This window comes from Arvicanthis niloticus, chromosome 1, assembly GCF_011762505.2.
Source record: "Arvicanthis niloticus isolate mArvNil1 chromosome 1, mArvNil1.pat.X, whole genome shotgun sequence".
Taxonomy (NCBI): Eukaryota; Metazoa; Chordata; class Mammalia; order Rodentia; family Muridae; genus Arvicanthis; species Arvicanthis niloticus.
In genome coordinates this window covers 136335146-136350935 of record NC_047658.1, presented here as the reverse complement: position 1 = coordinate 136350935, position 15790 = coordinate 136335146, and the positions used below count along the sequence as shown (strand labels likewise).

General features: G+C 43.4%; 1 protein-coding gene across 32 annotated transcripts in view; it reads left to right on the top strand.

Moving 5' to 3' along the window:
• The window catches only part of Spata6l (spermatogenesis associated 6 like), a 63217-nt gene that overhangs the window by 21808 nt on the left and 25619 nt on the right, over positions 1–15790 (top strand). For 17 of the 32 annotated variants that reach the window (XR_013106033.1, XR_013106028.1, XR_013106035.1 and 14 more), the window contains 6 exons: positions 176–256; positions 1557–1781; positions 4197–4299; positions 6886–6920; positions 7630–7817; positions 14934–15018. Coding sequence is in view for 10 of the 32 variants with exons in the window: in XM_076918887.1 (XP_076775002.1) it covers positions 176–256; positions 1557–1781; positions 4197–4299; positions 6886–6920; positions 7630–7817; positions 14934–15018 (717 nt within the window). In the remaining 22 variants the exon portion in view is untranslated. The remainder of the gene's footprint in view (positions 1–175; positions 257–1556; positions 1782–4196; positions 4300–6885; positions 6921–7629; positions 7818–14933; positions 15019–15790) is intronic. The other 15 variants (XR_013106052.1, XR_013106055.1, XR_013106054.1 and 12 more) reach the window with 3 other exon arrangements.

Sequence of the window (15790 nt, the reverse complement as noted above, 5' to 3'; positions counted from 1 at the left end):
CCCTTAACCCACAAGTTGAGAGCCCCTGGTTTAGTACTTGTTTTAAAAAATGTATTCTGTGTATACAGACTACGGGACACTTGGGTTCTTGGCGGGTTTCCGGTGCAGATGAGATGGGCAAGCGAATTGTTTCCAGTAATTTTATTTGCTTCTCTTTATGCTGCCTTGTTTTTAGGGCATTGCTCCCAAACTAGAGTTTTCTACAAGGACAGCCATCCTAGAATGTGTGTTCCCGTGTAAAAACAGATTTTTTTCTGTAAGTATAATCAAGAGGGCTATGACAGAAATGACAGGAGCTCCCCCCACCCCCCAACCTCCACCCCAATTTAAAGACTGTTAATCTGAAGTCAGCTTGCTAAGTTGAAATGAAACGAAACATATAAATAAACTGGGCAGTTTGTGCTCGGTTTGGTTTCTGTGTTCAGACCATTTGCTTAGACCGCCACATTAGAGTGTGTTTGCTGTGTGTTCAGAACAGAGATGTTCAACTGGAGGCTCATGGGTAAATGATGGTATTTACCCATCATTTTACCATATCAGAATATGATATGATTTACCATATCAGAATATGAGATCACTAGCCTTCCCCACCCTGCACATCACAGATATGGGGAAGACAGAACGGCTGGGGGAATCAAAAGGAGCCAGACAGAGTTCTTGTTCTGAGTAAAAAGGTGGGATTTTCAGCGAAGATACTTATTGATTCACTGTGACAGCTAGCTTTACTTTTTAAAACCATTTTAAGCTGGTCGGGGTGATGCATCCCTATGATCCCAGCACTCGGGAAGAAGCTGAGGTGGGAACTTGCTTATAGGTTGAAGGGCAAGTATGGGCTACACGGTGAGACCCTGATTCTAAACAGCCTCCGTAAGCTATTAGAAATGCTTTCATTGCTGTACACACAGCAATGCTTAGTTCCTTTTTTTTTTTTTTTGGTTTTTTCAAGACAGGGTTTCTCTGTATAGTCCTGGCTGTCCTGGAACTCACTCTGTAGACCAGGCTGGCCTCGAACTCAGAAATCCGCCTGCCTCTGCCTCCCAAGTGCTGGGATTAAAGGCGTGCGCCACCACCGCCCGGCTGCTTAGTTCCTTTTAAGTGAGATGAATGGACCCATGTGTATACATATGCCTCCTGTGTTTCTCCATGTCTGTAATCTGCTTGAGCTTGAAGGATGTTGGTGTGTATCTGCTGTTTTCAAATTTTCCCCTAATACAAATAAGCCTCCCTGTTATTATTTAAAACATGTGATTTTAGTCAGTTATCCATACTGATTATGTTAAGCTAACTGGTAGATTAATTAGAGAAATACCCATCTTTAAAGATTTGTTTTATAAATTTGAGGCACTCTTCTTAGTTTTTAAATGTTCAATTAATTACAGTTATAGTCTTGACTGAATTATCTTTTTTTTATTCAATCAAAAGAATATTTTTGGCTACAGGTACAGCTCATGGGTAGAGTGCCTTCTAAACATACCCAAGGCCTTAGGCTTGATTCCCAGCACTGGAGGAACACAATGAGGCAGAACAACAAATCTTTGTTTGTTTTCTGCTCTCAGGATGAAAGGTGTACATTGCAAAGGTCTTTCTCACATGGACAAAGAGTCCAGGCAAATAACAGGAAAAAGAAGCCAAAGGAGAAAAATTCTGACCAACTCCCCAAAGGCACAGAGTCCCAGGAACCCTCCCCTCAACGCCTCCATCTCCATCGGCCGACTCAGCGGAACCATGGAAAAAGCTTCAAGTTCCCAGGAGAAAGGAAGCCTCCGTTTGTGGTTAGACATGTGAGCTGAAAGTAATTTTTTTTTTTCAGAGTAAATTCCTGCATGAGGATGTGCAGAAGAGTGGGAGAAAGAATTGTTGAGCCGTGCAAACAAGTGGGCAGTAGTAACTGAAGAGGGAATTCAGATGAATAATAACTGTCATTAAATTATGTTCACTTTCCAGTATTATTTTTTAGGAAATGTCTATAAAGGCATTTCAGAGAGAACTTGCTCAGTAACTGTCAATCAGATCATCTTTAAATTTCCACCATTATTAATAGAGTGTGATGTCTGTAGATGATAGCTCACCATTATTCAGAAGAGTGTGAGCTGCCAGGAATTGGAGATGTCCGTCCAAGGCTGGCCGGTAAAGTGCATCATTTCAAACTGAAACTCTATTATTTATAAGAAACACTTTTCTCTTTCTCAATGAGATCGGTGCTCAGTAGCCAAATGTTGAGCGGGGACAGGATTTCAGCACGGGAAGGTGGGAAGGAAGCAGTGACAGGCTTCACTCAGAAACTCTGAGCCTCAGTCGCCAGAAACAGTGGGCATCACTCACTAGTCTTTGTTGTCTTGAAAAATTGTTTTGAATTACTATATTATAAAATAGAGACATCCAAGATGAATTTACACATTGGCTCATCAGTGTAATAAAAAAAGAATATCTAAAGTTAGGTGTGGTGATGTGCCCTTTCAATCCCTGCACTTGGCAGGCTGAGGCAGGAGGATTACCGTGAGTTTGAGACTATGGCCTGGGCTATATCGTATGTCCAGGAAAATTTGAGCTACTAAGTTACACACACACACACACACACACACACACACACACACACACACACACTCACAAGCACACACTCACAAACATACACATAGCAGCCACAAATCATTAATTTGATTCATTTTCTTCGTTTTTGTACACATAGCCTTTATGTTTTCCACGAAGCTGTAATTATACTGTTATATAGAAATATTCAAGCTAATATTTTTTATTCTTTGTGATCTCCACCCCAAATTCCAGCTAGTAACTGTCTTCAGAATATTAGCAATTGATAAAATGCTAAATTAATATCTTGACTTAAAGATCACTAGAAATGATGACTGTGTATCTGACAGAGGCCTTGAGTTGGGGTTAGTCTTGGTCAAGACTGATGCTGATGAGATGGTTGTATGTAGTTTGCTTGTAGGTAGATTGAGCTTTCTGGGTAGAAAATAGGGACTGGCTACAATATTAACTATTATCTACAAATAAGAACTAGTCATAAACACAAAAATATTTTATGGCTGGTTTCTTTATGGTGGTCTTGGTAAAGATGCCTAGCAAAATGTAGCAATCTGTCCTTAAACATGGCCCCATAAGCAGTATTGATAGCTTGCATTTCTTTGACAATGTAGCTTATTCTATTCCATATAAATGATTATAAAATGCAGTCCCTGGCACTGTGGGTTAATTAATCTTAAAAGAAAATTGGCTAGATTTCTTAGGGAGTGAAAAGTTGACATTTTCGTTATTTGACAATTCATCACACTTCTTTGTGTGTTTAGCCTGTTTGTAGGTCATTTAACCTACTTGATTACCTAGAGACATTAAAACTTAGAGAGCTTGTGTCTGAAGAGGGGGCTCAGCAGGTAAGATCATGGGCAGGTGGTCCTGAGGATCCAGGTTCAGTTCCCAGCACCCACACAGCAGCTCTGTTTATACGTCCAGTTCCAGAGCATCTGATACCCTCTTCTGGCTTCTTTGGGCACCAACACACATGTAGTACATGGACATACATGCAAACAAAACACACACCTTTAAAAATTTAAATGAGAAAACTTCAATCTATTTCTTGACATACAATACAAATTAGCATTGTAGCCTGCCTCACTGAAAAAAAAAATTTCAAAGTCTAGCTTTATGCTGCAGAAGAATCTCCTTTTCGAGTATTTTGATCTGCTTTCACAGATTGTGTCTACCAATTCTGTTTTTAGGAAAGTGTGGTCTGTTGCTTTAAGTAAGAGAGTAGTTAGTGCTATTGTGCTTTAAAAGAATCTAGACATCGGACCCGAAGGGAATCTGGTCAGTCTCTTGATTTCTGGAATGCTCTGCTGTCCAATTCAAAGAATTCCAAGCTGGATTGGTAGCTCACACCTGTAGTCGTAACTCACAGGAGGCAGAAGCTTTGGGCTCTGTGTTTTCATCATCACCAGTTATAAGAACATACCTTGTGTCAATTCCAGTTCTCTATGCTCACAGTTAACACACACTCTCATATCTAGCCTCAGTGGAGATGGTGGATAGTTTCCTCTGTGGAGTAAACATAACATACCTGGAGACTGTGATTTAGGTTATTTCCCAAGATTCTCTTTGTCCGAGGTTGAAAGGCATCATGGGTAATAAGGTGATCCAAGCGACAATGGATGAGAAAACTTACAGGTCTCCTTCACTTTCAGGTGGACAGTGGAAACCCCTTTGGTGAAAATAATTTGGAGGACCGTTCACAGAAGTCCAGAAGAAAACCTAAGTTTATAAACTTGGATCTTTCAAAGAAAAGAGGTACTTGAGTTCTTTGTTACCAACATTTACCCAATGAACACCACTGTATTCCACTAAGCCTTTTTTGCTCTGAGGAACTTCAGGTTACACTGTAAACTGTGGGCTTGCTTCTCAAGGTCTCTCTAGCTGTGGCGTTCCCCTGAGGCAGAAGAACTAAGAAGCAGTTTGTTTTCAAGTTGTCCTGGGTACTTGAAGGGGGGGACCAAGCTGGAGGATGTGACTAACCACACATGGCTACAGCCTCTGGCTAGGCTGGCAAAGCCGACAGCAGCTTGTCCTCCTGTAAACTCTGCACAAGCAGCCCTGACAGTTAGCAAATATGTTGTTTGTTTTGCTGGGGGTTTTTTGTTTGTTTGTTTTTTGATGGTGGTCATGACACTTGCTGACCAGATCCTATGTTAGTGAGGAGGAAGCCAACTCTCTGAAGCGGTTAGGCTAAGGTAGCTAGCTGTCTTCAGTGCTGTGGATTTCAGGACCGTATGCATTTGTAAATGATACTGGGGGCTTTAAAGAGCTCTGGTCGATGTGGATGATGACTGTCCACATTTAGCATGTTCGAAATTGAAACCGAGTAATTGCAAAATATAATACACCAGCAGAGAAGTCGCTAACCATTAGACTAGTAATGTTATGACATGCCCCCATTACAACAGTCATGTTATGATGTGTTGTGGTGGCTTTTGTTAGACTATGGGAGAATGAGACCGAGGGGAATAAATCATGTCTTAGTGTAATTATGAATGCAAGCTTTAATTGGGAGGTTTCGTAAAAGGTCCTGAAGTGATCCCTGTCCCCCATTGAGGTTTCTGGACTATACAATTAATTAACAGGGACTAGAATGTGTGAGTCTGTCCCTAGTGAAGGTCATAGCAGCTTGCCCGGAGTTCTAAGTCTAGACAGGGCTAGCGATGGTCCCCTTTGTTACCATCTTGATAGGACTGAGTTACAATGTCCTCACACTGGAGTTCCTTGTGTTTGGCTTAATGGACCTGTAAGGGACTGCAGAGGGTTTTATGCTAATTCAGGCCAGTGTTCTGAGAGCAAAGTGACTGATCACAGTTAAGCACAGACAGAATGTGAGGCTGAGAGGGGAAAGTGCTTCATCACATCTGAGATTTAATTTAGGCCCTGCCATTGAAGGTCACTGGTGCAGCCTGTAAAAGCGGTGCCATCTTCCCTGTCACACTGAGTGCAAGCAGCAGCAAATGTCCCTTCCTAGGAGTGAAGGTCAAGCTTGATGCCAGCTTGCATCTGATGGTGCCCGTATACCATGCTTGTCTTGGTCTTTGCCTGGCAGGAGAGGAAGTTTGCAGAGGTCACAGTGTGACTACAAGTCACACATCAATCTGTTGGCAGAGCTACAACCTGCAGATTCAGATCTCTGGAATTACATCCTGGAATCCCGTGTTTTGTCAAGCTATCCCTGTGTTTAGGCCACCTCCAGGCCAGTGGGAGAAGAAAGCCATGCCTCCAAACTGCAGGTCTTGATACTGTGTTGGTGTGGGGCCTGAGTCCTTTTCTTACAGGCTTCTGGGTGGTCCTCACGCTGTTGGGTTATGGATTGCCCTTTGAGAAACAAGGGGTCAAAAGCAGATCAGATGCTGATGCACTTCTAAACTCACCGTGCAGAGGGGTGCCCAAGGGGTTCCTATGCCTCAGGATAGTTTTGTACCTATACCTGTAAGGGACTTTGCTGATTCCTTGCCCAGCTTAGGGTTGGGGGAGGGGCGGTTCAGGACCATGTGCATACACAGAGATGCCTGTCCTCAGGTAGGCAACATGTCAGGCTTTAAAAAGCTCTTCTTATGTCTTTCATATTACAACTGCTGCTGTAAGGTGAACCAGGGTCCAAAGAATGTTTTGTCACTAAACCTGGGAGGGGGGCAGGAAACCATCCACTTGCTTTTCGTTTTTCTCCATGTGTATTATTAATAGAATTGAAAAAGAATTTATTACTGCAATATTTGGCTTTGTTTTGGAACTAGGGTTTCATAACGTTAGGTCATTACTTTAGTTTCTAATCATCCTTTCCACTCACTGGTGTGAGGTCTGTGTATGTCTCATGGACATTTAGGGTAATGACAGTGATTTATGGTTTAGGTGCATTGTGCTTCTCATGTATCCATTGTCTCGACTTTATATTCACGTTCACCCTTGCACACGTATCCTCAAGAGCCAAAACCCAACAAGGATTCATGAGGCTGAGCACAGGAACTTTGTTAGACCCATATTGCCTTCTTCAAAGCTTTGCGTATCTGGGCAAATATGCTTTCTTTCTTTAAGGCCACTGTGTAAGGCTCTCAAACTTCTGACCCATGACCTGTTTGTCCCCCAACCCCTTTCCAGCTGTACTGTCACTGAAAGTACAACTTGACTGTGGACCCCAGGAAGACAGAGAAAGGTCTTATAGACTCACAGTACCCGAGGGAGACTCAGTTGTATCTTGGAATTTACAAGAGAGCACTTTAGTTCTTTTGTCGTTCATTTATGGTCTAAACACTCGTTTCTGCTATGGGATGAATGTGTCGGCAGTTTTATGGCTAACTGGTAATGACAAGTTCCTCACCCTATTCCTCTTTCTTCTAGCATCGTCTCTTGACAGCCTGGAGGCAAACATAAAGGTACGTTTATCGGCAGCATCTGCAGATGGTTCCTTTCCAGCATCTGTGTTAGGCCCCATGCAGTCGGTGGGGAGCGTGTGTCCCTAGCTGTGATGCTCACCTTAGGGCAACGTAGCTGATGTAGCTGCACTGTCTGCTTCACCATGGGGTTCACTTGCTTGCTCCCCTTCTTCCATCTGTGGGATCCATTACCAAGGAAGTGTTTATATAGAGTGATTCTTACTTTATCACCAGTCACTCATGTTACCTTTCTCCAACCAGATACCTCTCTACAGTGAGGTGGTAATAAACGTGGCCTCAGGCTTAAGCCGTTTGCTGAGCTGAAAGCTTGTGTGGTACACACTGAAAGAAATGCATGTGGAAGAAATTAAGTATATGCTGCATTGCAGATGTTCAGCACACACATACTTTGTCTAAAAATCAGATCTTTCCCAGAACCAACGAGTCTGTGTCTTCAAAAATCAAAGTTCCAAGTGTGAATTCAGTTTTGCCTTTTAAACATGCAGAGCCTTTGGCTGTGTTGTGTACCCCTGGCCTGGACTCCTGATCCTTCTGGACTACCACCCCTTTTTATTTACAGGAGGTCCCGGGCCATGTATTGTTAACTTACCTCAGTTTCTCTTCCTTGTCCTAGCCTGCTCCTAGCTATTATTATTAGGCAAATCAAACCCCAAACTATAAGTGAAGGATAATGCACATTGTCACTCAGGTTATCAGAGAGCCAGATGAGCGGATCGTCTTAAAGAGTCAGCCATCGCCACCATTAGAGTCAAGTGAGCCCAGAAAGCCCTTGCTCAGTCACCAAGGGGATGTCGATTTCCATCCCGAAACTTCAGTTACCACCTCCCAGATCACCAGACCTTCTAGTCATCCGGATCCGCCTCTTCTCCAAGAAAGGTCAGCAGCCAGTACCTATCAATCCTTACCTGAAGAATCTTGGGCTCTGTCAGGAAGAAAACCTGACTACTCTCTCAGTTGGTTTTGCTGGAGTATTCAGTTAGTGAATGTGACCATCCCTTTTCAAATCTGCATAAAACATACCATTAGCCTCTTCTCTTTCCTTGGGAAAAAGTGTTTGAGGATACCTGGTGGAGGCTTAGTGGTGTAGCTCAAGGATAGAGTATTTGTCTAGCCTTCATGAGACCCTAGGTTCAGTCCTCAGTGCTGTCAAAAATAAAGTCAAACTGAACTGGTACCGCAAACAGCAGCAGCAGAAACAACAACAACAGAAAGAAAAGGAAAAAGGAAAGGAAAGGGAGAAAGGGAGAAAGGGAGGAAGGGGGAAAGGGGGAATGGGAAAAAGGGGAAGGGAAAAAGGGAAAGGAAAGGAAAAGAAAAGAAAAACAGGCTAGAGAGATGGCCCAGTGGATAAAAGTACACACTTGATGCACAGCATGAAAACCTGAGTTCAGAACCCTAGCACCCATAGAAAAATGACAGATATGGCCCCACTGGTGGAGGTGGGTTGGGTTGAAGACAGAAACTAGCCCACTAAACAAACAAACAAACAAATGAACTTCAGATTCAGTGAGAGAGCCTGTCTCAAAAGGAATAAGGTAAAGCGTGATAGAGGACACCCAACATCTTCCTTCCTTTGTTGCACACACTGACATGTACACACACACTCACATGCACACACATACTCACATGCACACATGCACTCACATGCACACACATACTCACATGCACACACACTCTCATGTACACACGCACTCTCATATACACATACTCTCTCATGTACACACACACTCACATGCACACACACTCTCATGTACACACACACTCTCATGTACACACATACTCACATGCACACACACACTCAGATGTACATACATACTCTCATGTACACACACACTCTCATGTACACACACACTCACATGCACACACATACTCACACGCACACACTCATGCACACACACACTCACATGCACACACACATGTACACACACTCTCATGTACACACACACTCACATGCATACACACACTCACATGCACACACACTCACATGCACACACACATACACCCATACACACACATGCACACACAAACTCCAAACACAAAACAAAATCAGATGCTTGGTATAAACATTCTTCAAAACTAACAATATTTATCTACCCATTGTCTTCTGTCATAGATTTTAAAACTGAAGTTTTTAGTTTTACAATATGAAAGCGTTCACTAGACATTTTAGAAGCCATACACCAACAGAAAGGAGTCTGGGAAATAATCTGTGGTCCACCAGTCAACAATAAACGCTGTTAATATGCATATTTAATTTGCATAGGCATAGTTTTTTGGTTTGTTTACATGATTGCAAGTAGTGAAAACATTTGCATATGACTCTGTCTAGAGAGCTGAAGCAGGGATCTATATTTGCCAACCAGCATCTCGAATATGATAACTATACATTTAGCTTGCCTGATTCTGCCAGAATTAACCAAAGCCCTATGTTTTGGGTAGATTGACATTCAGGCAGACCAGCAGAGGGGTTAGTTACCTTCATTCCATGGAAAGGGCCCTGAAAAAAAATCAGACAGCTGCTTTGAAAGAAACATATGCAGGTCAGCTCTTCTCTGAATTGTTAGTGATGAACATTAGACATTCCCTTCCCCAGAAACACAATTGCTACACACAGAGACCCACATTAAATGGTCCCTAAATGGCCCTTGAAATTTAATAGAAGTTATACTTGAGTTTAAGGTTGTATAAGAAAGTAGCAATCAACTTTTTAGTACTATTTTTAGAAATGATAACACAGCTATATTAAAATGTTAAACTATTTAAGGAGATTAGATCAAACATTTTAATAAGCTAATAATCTATGGTCAATTTTTGATTATTCACTGTATTGGCAAGTGGTATAGAAGATGTGAAAATGCTAGGTTTGCCAGGCTCAGGTGGTCAGAGAGCCACAGTTATCCCTGTCCACAGCCTAGGTCTCTTCCCCTTCTGGTTTGTGCTTTTCCAAGGTTGACAATGAGGGGGCATTGTTCAGCATTCAGAGACCAAGAGCATAGGGAGGACCTCGAGATGTGGGCTCTGGTGACACTTGTCTCTTAAATGATGTGTGATCTCTGCAGTATTCTACCTTTAAACCTGTTTCATCGTGAAGATGACTTTGATGATCAGAGGCCCATTTGCCTCCAGCCACAGTTCCTCTGCTGCAGGAACTGGCATAGCCAAGGCTCCGTGTGTGCTTTGTTTAGATATAACCTCTAACTCCTAGAATTAGTACAACAGGATTTTCTGATGCTAAAATACATACAAACTTCTTGGGAAGCTATTTGCAATGATCACGACACATCTCTACTTTCTAAGGGCTCACAAACAAGACAGGAAGGTTGACATAACCCCATCCTGCTTAACATGACACAGGTGATGGTGTGCTCTCAAAAGTAGTCCAAAAGCAAAGGGGCACAGAGCAGATGGAAGTTAAGTTCCAAGGAGAGCAGAGGGACCCTGCTGCTTCTGAACGTGTCAGATGGCATCTGCATTTATGTATCCATTCAACTCCCCTTAGCTGAGCGTCTTCATGTAACTGTCCAGCTGATCCTCATGTTTACTGAGTCAAACAGAATTGATTGGATCGGACATTGAGTGTGAGAGTGTTAAGACTGATAACCTGTTTACCACGCCTGGCATGCAGACTAACTTAACATCTAACACGTGTCTCCTATTCTCTGACAACTTGCAACATAGCACAGAGTAGAAATATATGTGCATACTCATGTACACACAGAGACACATAGGTGCACACATGCATGCACACACACAGTGATTTCAACAAAGCAGAAATTTCCAGATACTTTTGGATAATACATGAGGAGAATGGCTTTTTCATGTGGGCCCTGAACAAGATTGGTTCCTGGTTGAGTCAGTGGAGGGTGGGGGATGGGAGGTAAGAAGACATCCGTTTTGTCAGCTTCCATCAATACGGTGAGTTTGTGGGGAACTGTTGGGTCCTAGCGTCCAGGATCTGAGGATAACTGTGGAGGTACAGTGGGGACTTAAAAGGCAGAAGAGGGTTCCAGAATGTTCAGTCAGTGGAGGCAGGGCAGGGAGCATAGGAAGGTAAGAAGGCACTCAGCCATCTCAGATGAGGCAGCAAATTCAGTGTCCCTGGTCATTCTAAACAGGTGACTTTGGAGCTAACTGGACTATGCTTATGACAATGACAAAGAATTGTGACCACAGAAAGGCCATCATCCAGTTGGGTTATGGCTGTCTTGGCTTGATTTCCCAAGGTCCTGCATTGTGGAAAAGCCCTGATCCTAGGGTATGCCAAGTTAGTTGGTCACCTTTCCACTAGAGGAGTGGCCTTAAATGCTGTCTTTTAAAGAAACTGTTTTCACATTGCAACATATGTTGACAAGGATATAGGGGGAGGATCCCTGCATTCACTGATGGCTGTGCCTTTCATGTGCTTGGGGGAGCTTCCACCGCCCCCTTGTTGTCAAGCTTAGCCGGTCACAGAGTCAGATGTCTGGAACCCTGGTGACTACAGTACCTTGGCCCAAGGGCATTTTAAGGTTTTTAAGATAACAAAGAACTGGATTTCATCATGACATTTTCATATATATATTGTTCTTCTTGTACCAGACTCCCCCCTCCCCTACACTCATCTATCTCCTTGCCAGTTCCCTTCTGTATCCTGCAACAACCCTCATGCTCTCATGTCACATGTTCCTCACTACCTTCCTCCCAGCAGCCACCCCAAGCTCTCTTTCTATCCTGGTTAGTGTTATCATTGCTGGATGAAACACCAAGACCAAAGCAGCTTGGGGAGGGAAGGGTTGATTTGGCTTACACTTCGTCACTGCTCATCAGTGAAAGAAGTCAGGACAGGAACTCAAACAGTGCAGGAACATGGAGGCAGGAGCTGATGCAGAGGCCATAGAGAGGTGCTGCTTACTGGCTTGCTCCCCTGCCTGCTTGGTTGGTTGCTTGGTTGCTTCCTTCCTTCGTTCTTTCCTTTGTTCCTTCCTTCCTTCCTTCCTTCCTTCCTTCCTTCCTTCCTTCCTTCCAATCCCATACCTCCTACAGTACCTTATAACTTACTTGTTTCTGTGGTTACTCATGCTACACACTCACATCTGGACATTGGGAGCTAGGAGCCTCTGATAAGAGAGAATGTGTATATGCCTTTCTGGGTCTGGGCTACCTCTCTGAATATAATCTTTTCTGCCATCCATTTACCTGAAAATGCCATGATTTCACTTTTTTTTTTTTCATTCCAACCAAACAGTATTCCATGGTATATGTGTACCACATTTCCCTTATTCCTTCATCTCTTGCTACTGTGAATGGGGTGGAAATACACATTGCTGGGCAAGTGTCCCTGGAGTGGGATGCCAAGTCCTTTGAGCCTATTCCAAGGAGTGGTATTTCTGGGCCATATGATAGACGGAATTGTAGGTTTTTCAGCACAAGATTTAATGGGAGATGTACAAAGCCTTTTGAATACCAAAGTGAAGAATGAAGTCTTAAAGGAAAGGGACAGCCCTGCTTCCCGTCTCCCCGCTCTGCAGCATGTCACCTGCCTTCACCACACGTTTCTGATGAGGAGAATCATAGAGGAGGTGGGGTGGCTTGGCACTAATCCTTATATGCAACCATAGCATTTTCAAGGCCTGTGTGTCCAGCTGGTGACTGTTTTTAAAGATGTGCTGTATTTCTCATAAGATTCTTGGGGAGGGCAGAAAGTATGTCTATAATGTTTTCTGAAACACAGCCGTGCATTGAGGGTACAGGCCCTTGCTGCATGTTGTTTTCCTGGGTCAGCAGTAGATGTATGGACTCAGTCCTACTCTGGGCCTCATGTTCTTAGGGACCTCTGAGCATGCCTACTCCAGAGAGGGGTGTGAAGGGAGAATGATGAGAGTGAACTACACACAGGCAGAGATGCCCGGGGTCATTAGCATAGGGGACCCACCAGCTACTCCAGGCTTCTAGAGTCTGCTGATGGACAGTTGTCTGGCTGTTCTCGATGTCCTTGTGAATATCCTAAATTCTCCTGCTGTTTGAGAGCGTGAGAACAAGCATTCATAGAGAGAAGGATTTTACCTGAATTGCTAAAATTCTTTGAACACCTTTAAGGAACTCGTGTCTGTACTTTTTCATCATCAGATTTCTGTGGGCGCCTTTAGCTTCATGACCTCAGAATTTAGGATTTAGTACCTAAATCCTATGAATGAATGAATTCACTACTCAAACAATATCAATTCTTAAAGATTCATTTCATGGGCCCCGAGTGTATGCATGCACACTGTGGAGGGCAGCAGTGGATCCCCTGGCACTGGATTGAAGATGGTTGTGAGGCAGGTGTACGTGCTGGGAATTGAACCTAGGTCCTCAGTAAGAGCAGTACATGCTTTTAACTAGGAATCCCTCCTTTAGCTCCTCAAACAATACTTTTAAACCCCACCATGGTATTCTTTTTTTTTTTTTTTTTGTTGTTGTTGTTGTTTTTTGTTTTTTTTCTTTTTATTCTTTTCTTTTTTTATATTTTATTTACATTTAAGATGCCATCCCCTTTCCACATTTCCCCTCCCTAGAACACCCCTGTCCCATGCCCCCCCTTTCCTTTTTGCTTTTATACTATTTTTTAAAAATGTTAATCAAAGGATTTATAAGTTTAGTAATGCTCAATCAGAAGCGTAACCCAATACCCAACCTAGATATAAAAACTATCTTTGACTGGTGGAGACATGTGAACATCGGCCTCCATGCCCCCTCTCTCTCTCTCTCTCATCACCTAGCTTCTCCTCTTCTTCATCTTCTCTCCTTGTTCCATCTCTTCCTCTCAGTACTCCTTCCCACTTAGCTCCTCCTACATATCACTCTTCCTGTTAAAGTAGAACTTTTCTCTCAAAATACAATTAGAGCATACTTATTCCTAATTGTACCAGTGAGGTACAAGATAGTCCTAATATCCAGTACATCATTCTGTTGACTAACCAGAACCTCTGTCATCTCTTCTAACTAAAACACTTACTTTTGATCCTGGCTTTTTGGCTTTAGAATGAATGTCAGCTGAAAACCATCTACTCAGATCTTTTCTCTCAAAGTAAATAGCCAGGATTGGTTATGAGACTATAGGTCTTCAACCCCATCAGAAATCCAGAATGACTGAGTTAACTGAAGTTACACCATGGTATTCAATACCTATTGTGAGCTGAAAAACCCACTGTGGTATTCAATACCTACTGTGAGCTAAAATGAGTGTTATTTTTGTCTTTTTTGAGACAGGGTTCTGCTGTATAGCCCTGGCTAGCCTCAAACTCATGATCCTTCCAACTCAGTCTCCTCAGGGCTAGGATTACACACTTACGTTGAGATGAGATATTAACCAGATATTAACCAGAGTCTCAGCCTGGGTTTCAGTCTAAGGGACACATTAACCAGCAGGGGCCAGTGTCCACTGTCAGAAGTGTTATGAAATGAACAATACAGGTCAGCTGGCCTCTATAGGTGTGGGCTCAGCTCCAGAAGGACTCCTGGAGAAATCAGCAATGGAGTTCATTCGAGGTGAGTGGTTGGGTAGGAAGGCCTCAGTATTCTGCACAGAGGAGTCTGGGAATCGGTAGCAGGGAGAAAGCACACTGTGTAAGAAGCTGGGAGACATTATCAGGTTCCTGCTTAGGTTTGGGCTCTGAGTGGCCAAATGGTGATGAGATGTAGAACAAAGTCTTTGTGGCAGAAGACAATTGAGAGTAAGTCTTTAAAACACAATTTGAGGGTAAAGAAGCAGGGTTTGCTCATTAGTGAATTCCCTAAGAACTAATGAAGTCCAAAGAAGAGCTGGTCATAGGCAGGCACCAAGCACAGCACGTTGTTGCTGTGTTGTTGCTGGTATTCCCACTTTCCTCACATGTAGGTGTGATGCGGGCATTAAAATGATAGGTGTGCCGTTTTAGTTTTCGGTTAAGTTTCAACCCATATTTTTAAGTGCTTTAGGTCAGTATCCTTTTTCGTAGCTACATAATGCTCCATTCCATTTACTCTGTTGGGCAGGTTCCAGCCTTCTTCTCAGTCCACGTGGCAGAAGATCCATGAAAGGGTACACAGCCTTCTGATATCCCACCAAGCCCACCCAAAGGTTAGGTGTTCTGGAGAAACTAGCTCCTTGATGATAAATGTGGGAACTAGAATTTGAAGTGCAGTGAGGGAAGTGGATATTAGTGAAATAACCATAGAGATAATATGAGGTTGTGACCCTCACCTGGGAGAGAACATGGTGGCACAAGCCTGACCATGGGTATCTGTGTGGTTGGGAGCTTGGGCAGGCTCCCAGAGGAAGAGACAGAGGAGATTGATGTGAGCACAGTACCCATTGGCAGAGGTCCTGGGAGCAGTCCAATGGACCATGTGTGCTCTCATCCTCTGTCCCAACACACAGAGGGAAGCACTTGTGTGAGAGCCGCCTATGGAGGGCCAGGATCTAGAAGAGACGGCTTCTAGCATTTAATATTGGGGCTATTGATGTTTTCTGTGATCTTAGGGAGCATTTCTGACCCCATGGTAGATGTGCCCAGGACTCACTGTTTCCTGCAGACACACAGCTTGGTGATCTTGAGCTGAATTTAAAGGCATCCCTGTGAAGTGTCAAAAGAGCCCTCAGCTGCTAGCACTGACCATGCCACACAGTCCAGCCTATACCCGACTGTCAAGGTGACACTTGTCAGTGGCATTGGTCATGATGCCCACAGGAGTGGCCAGTTTCTGTTCTTCTTCGCTGAAGAGCTCTGGCTTAATCATATTTCCCAACCTAAAGAAAATTCATCTCCTTAAGATGGGAAGAGGGAAGGAAATGCACACACATGCACACACATATGCATGCACACATGCATGCACACACACACACAACCCCA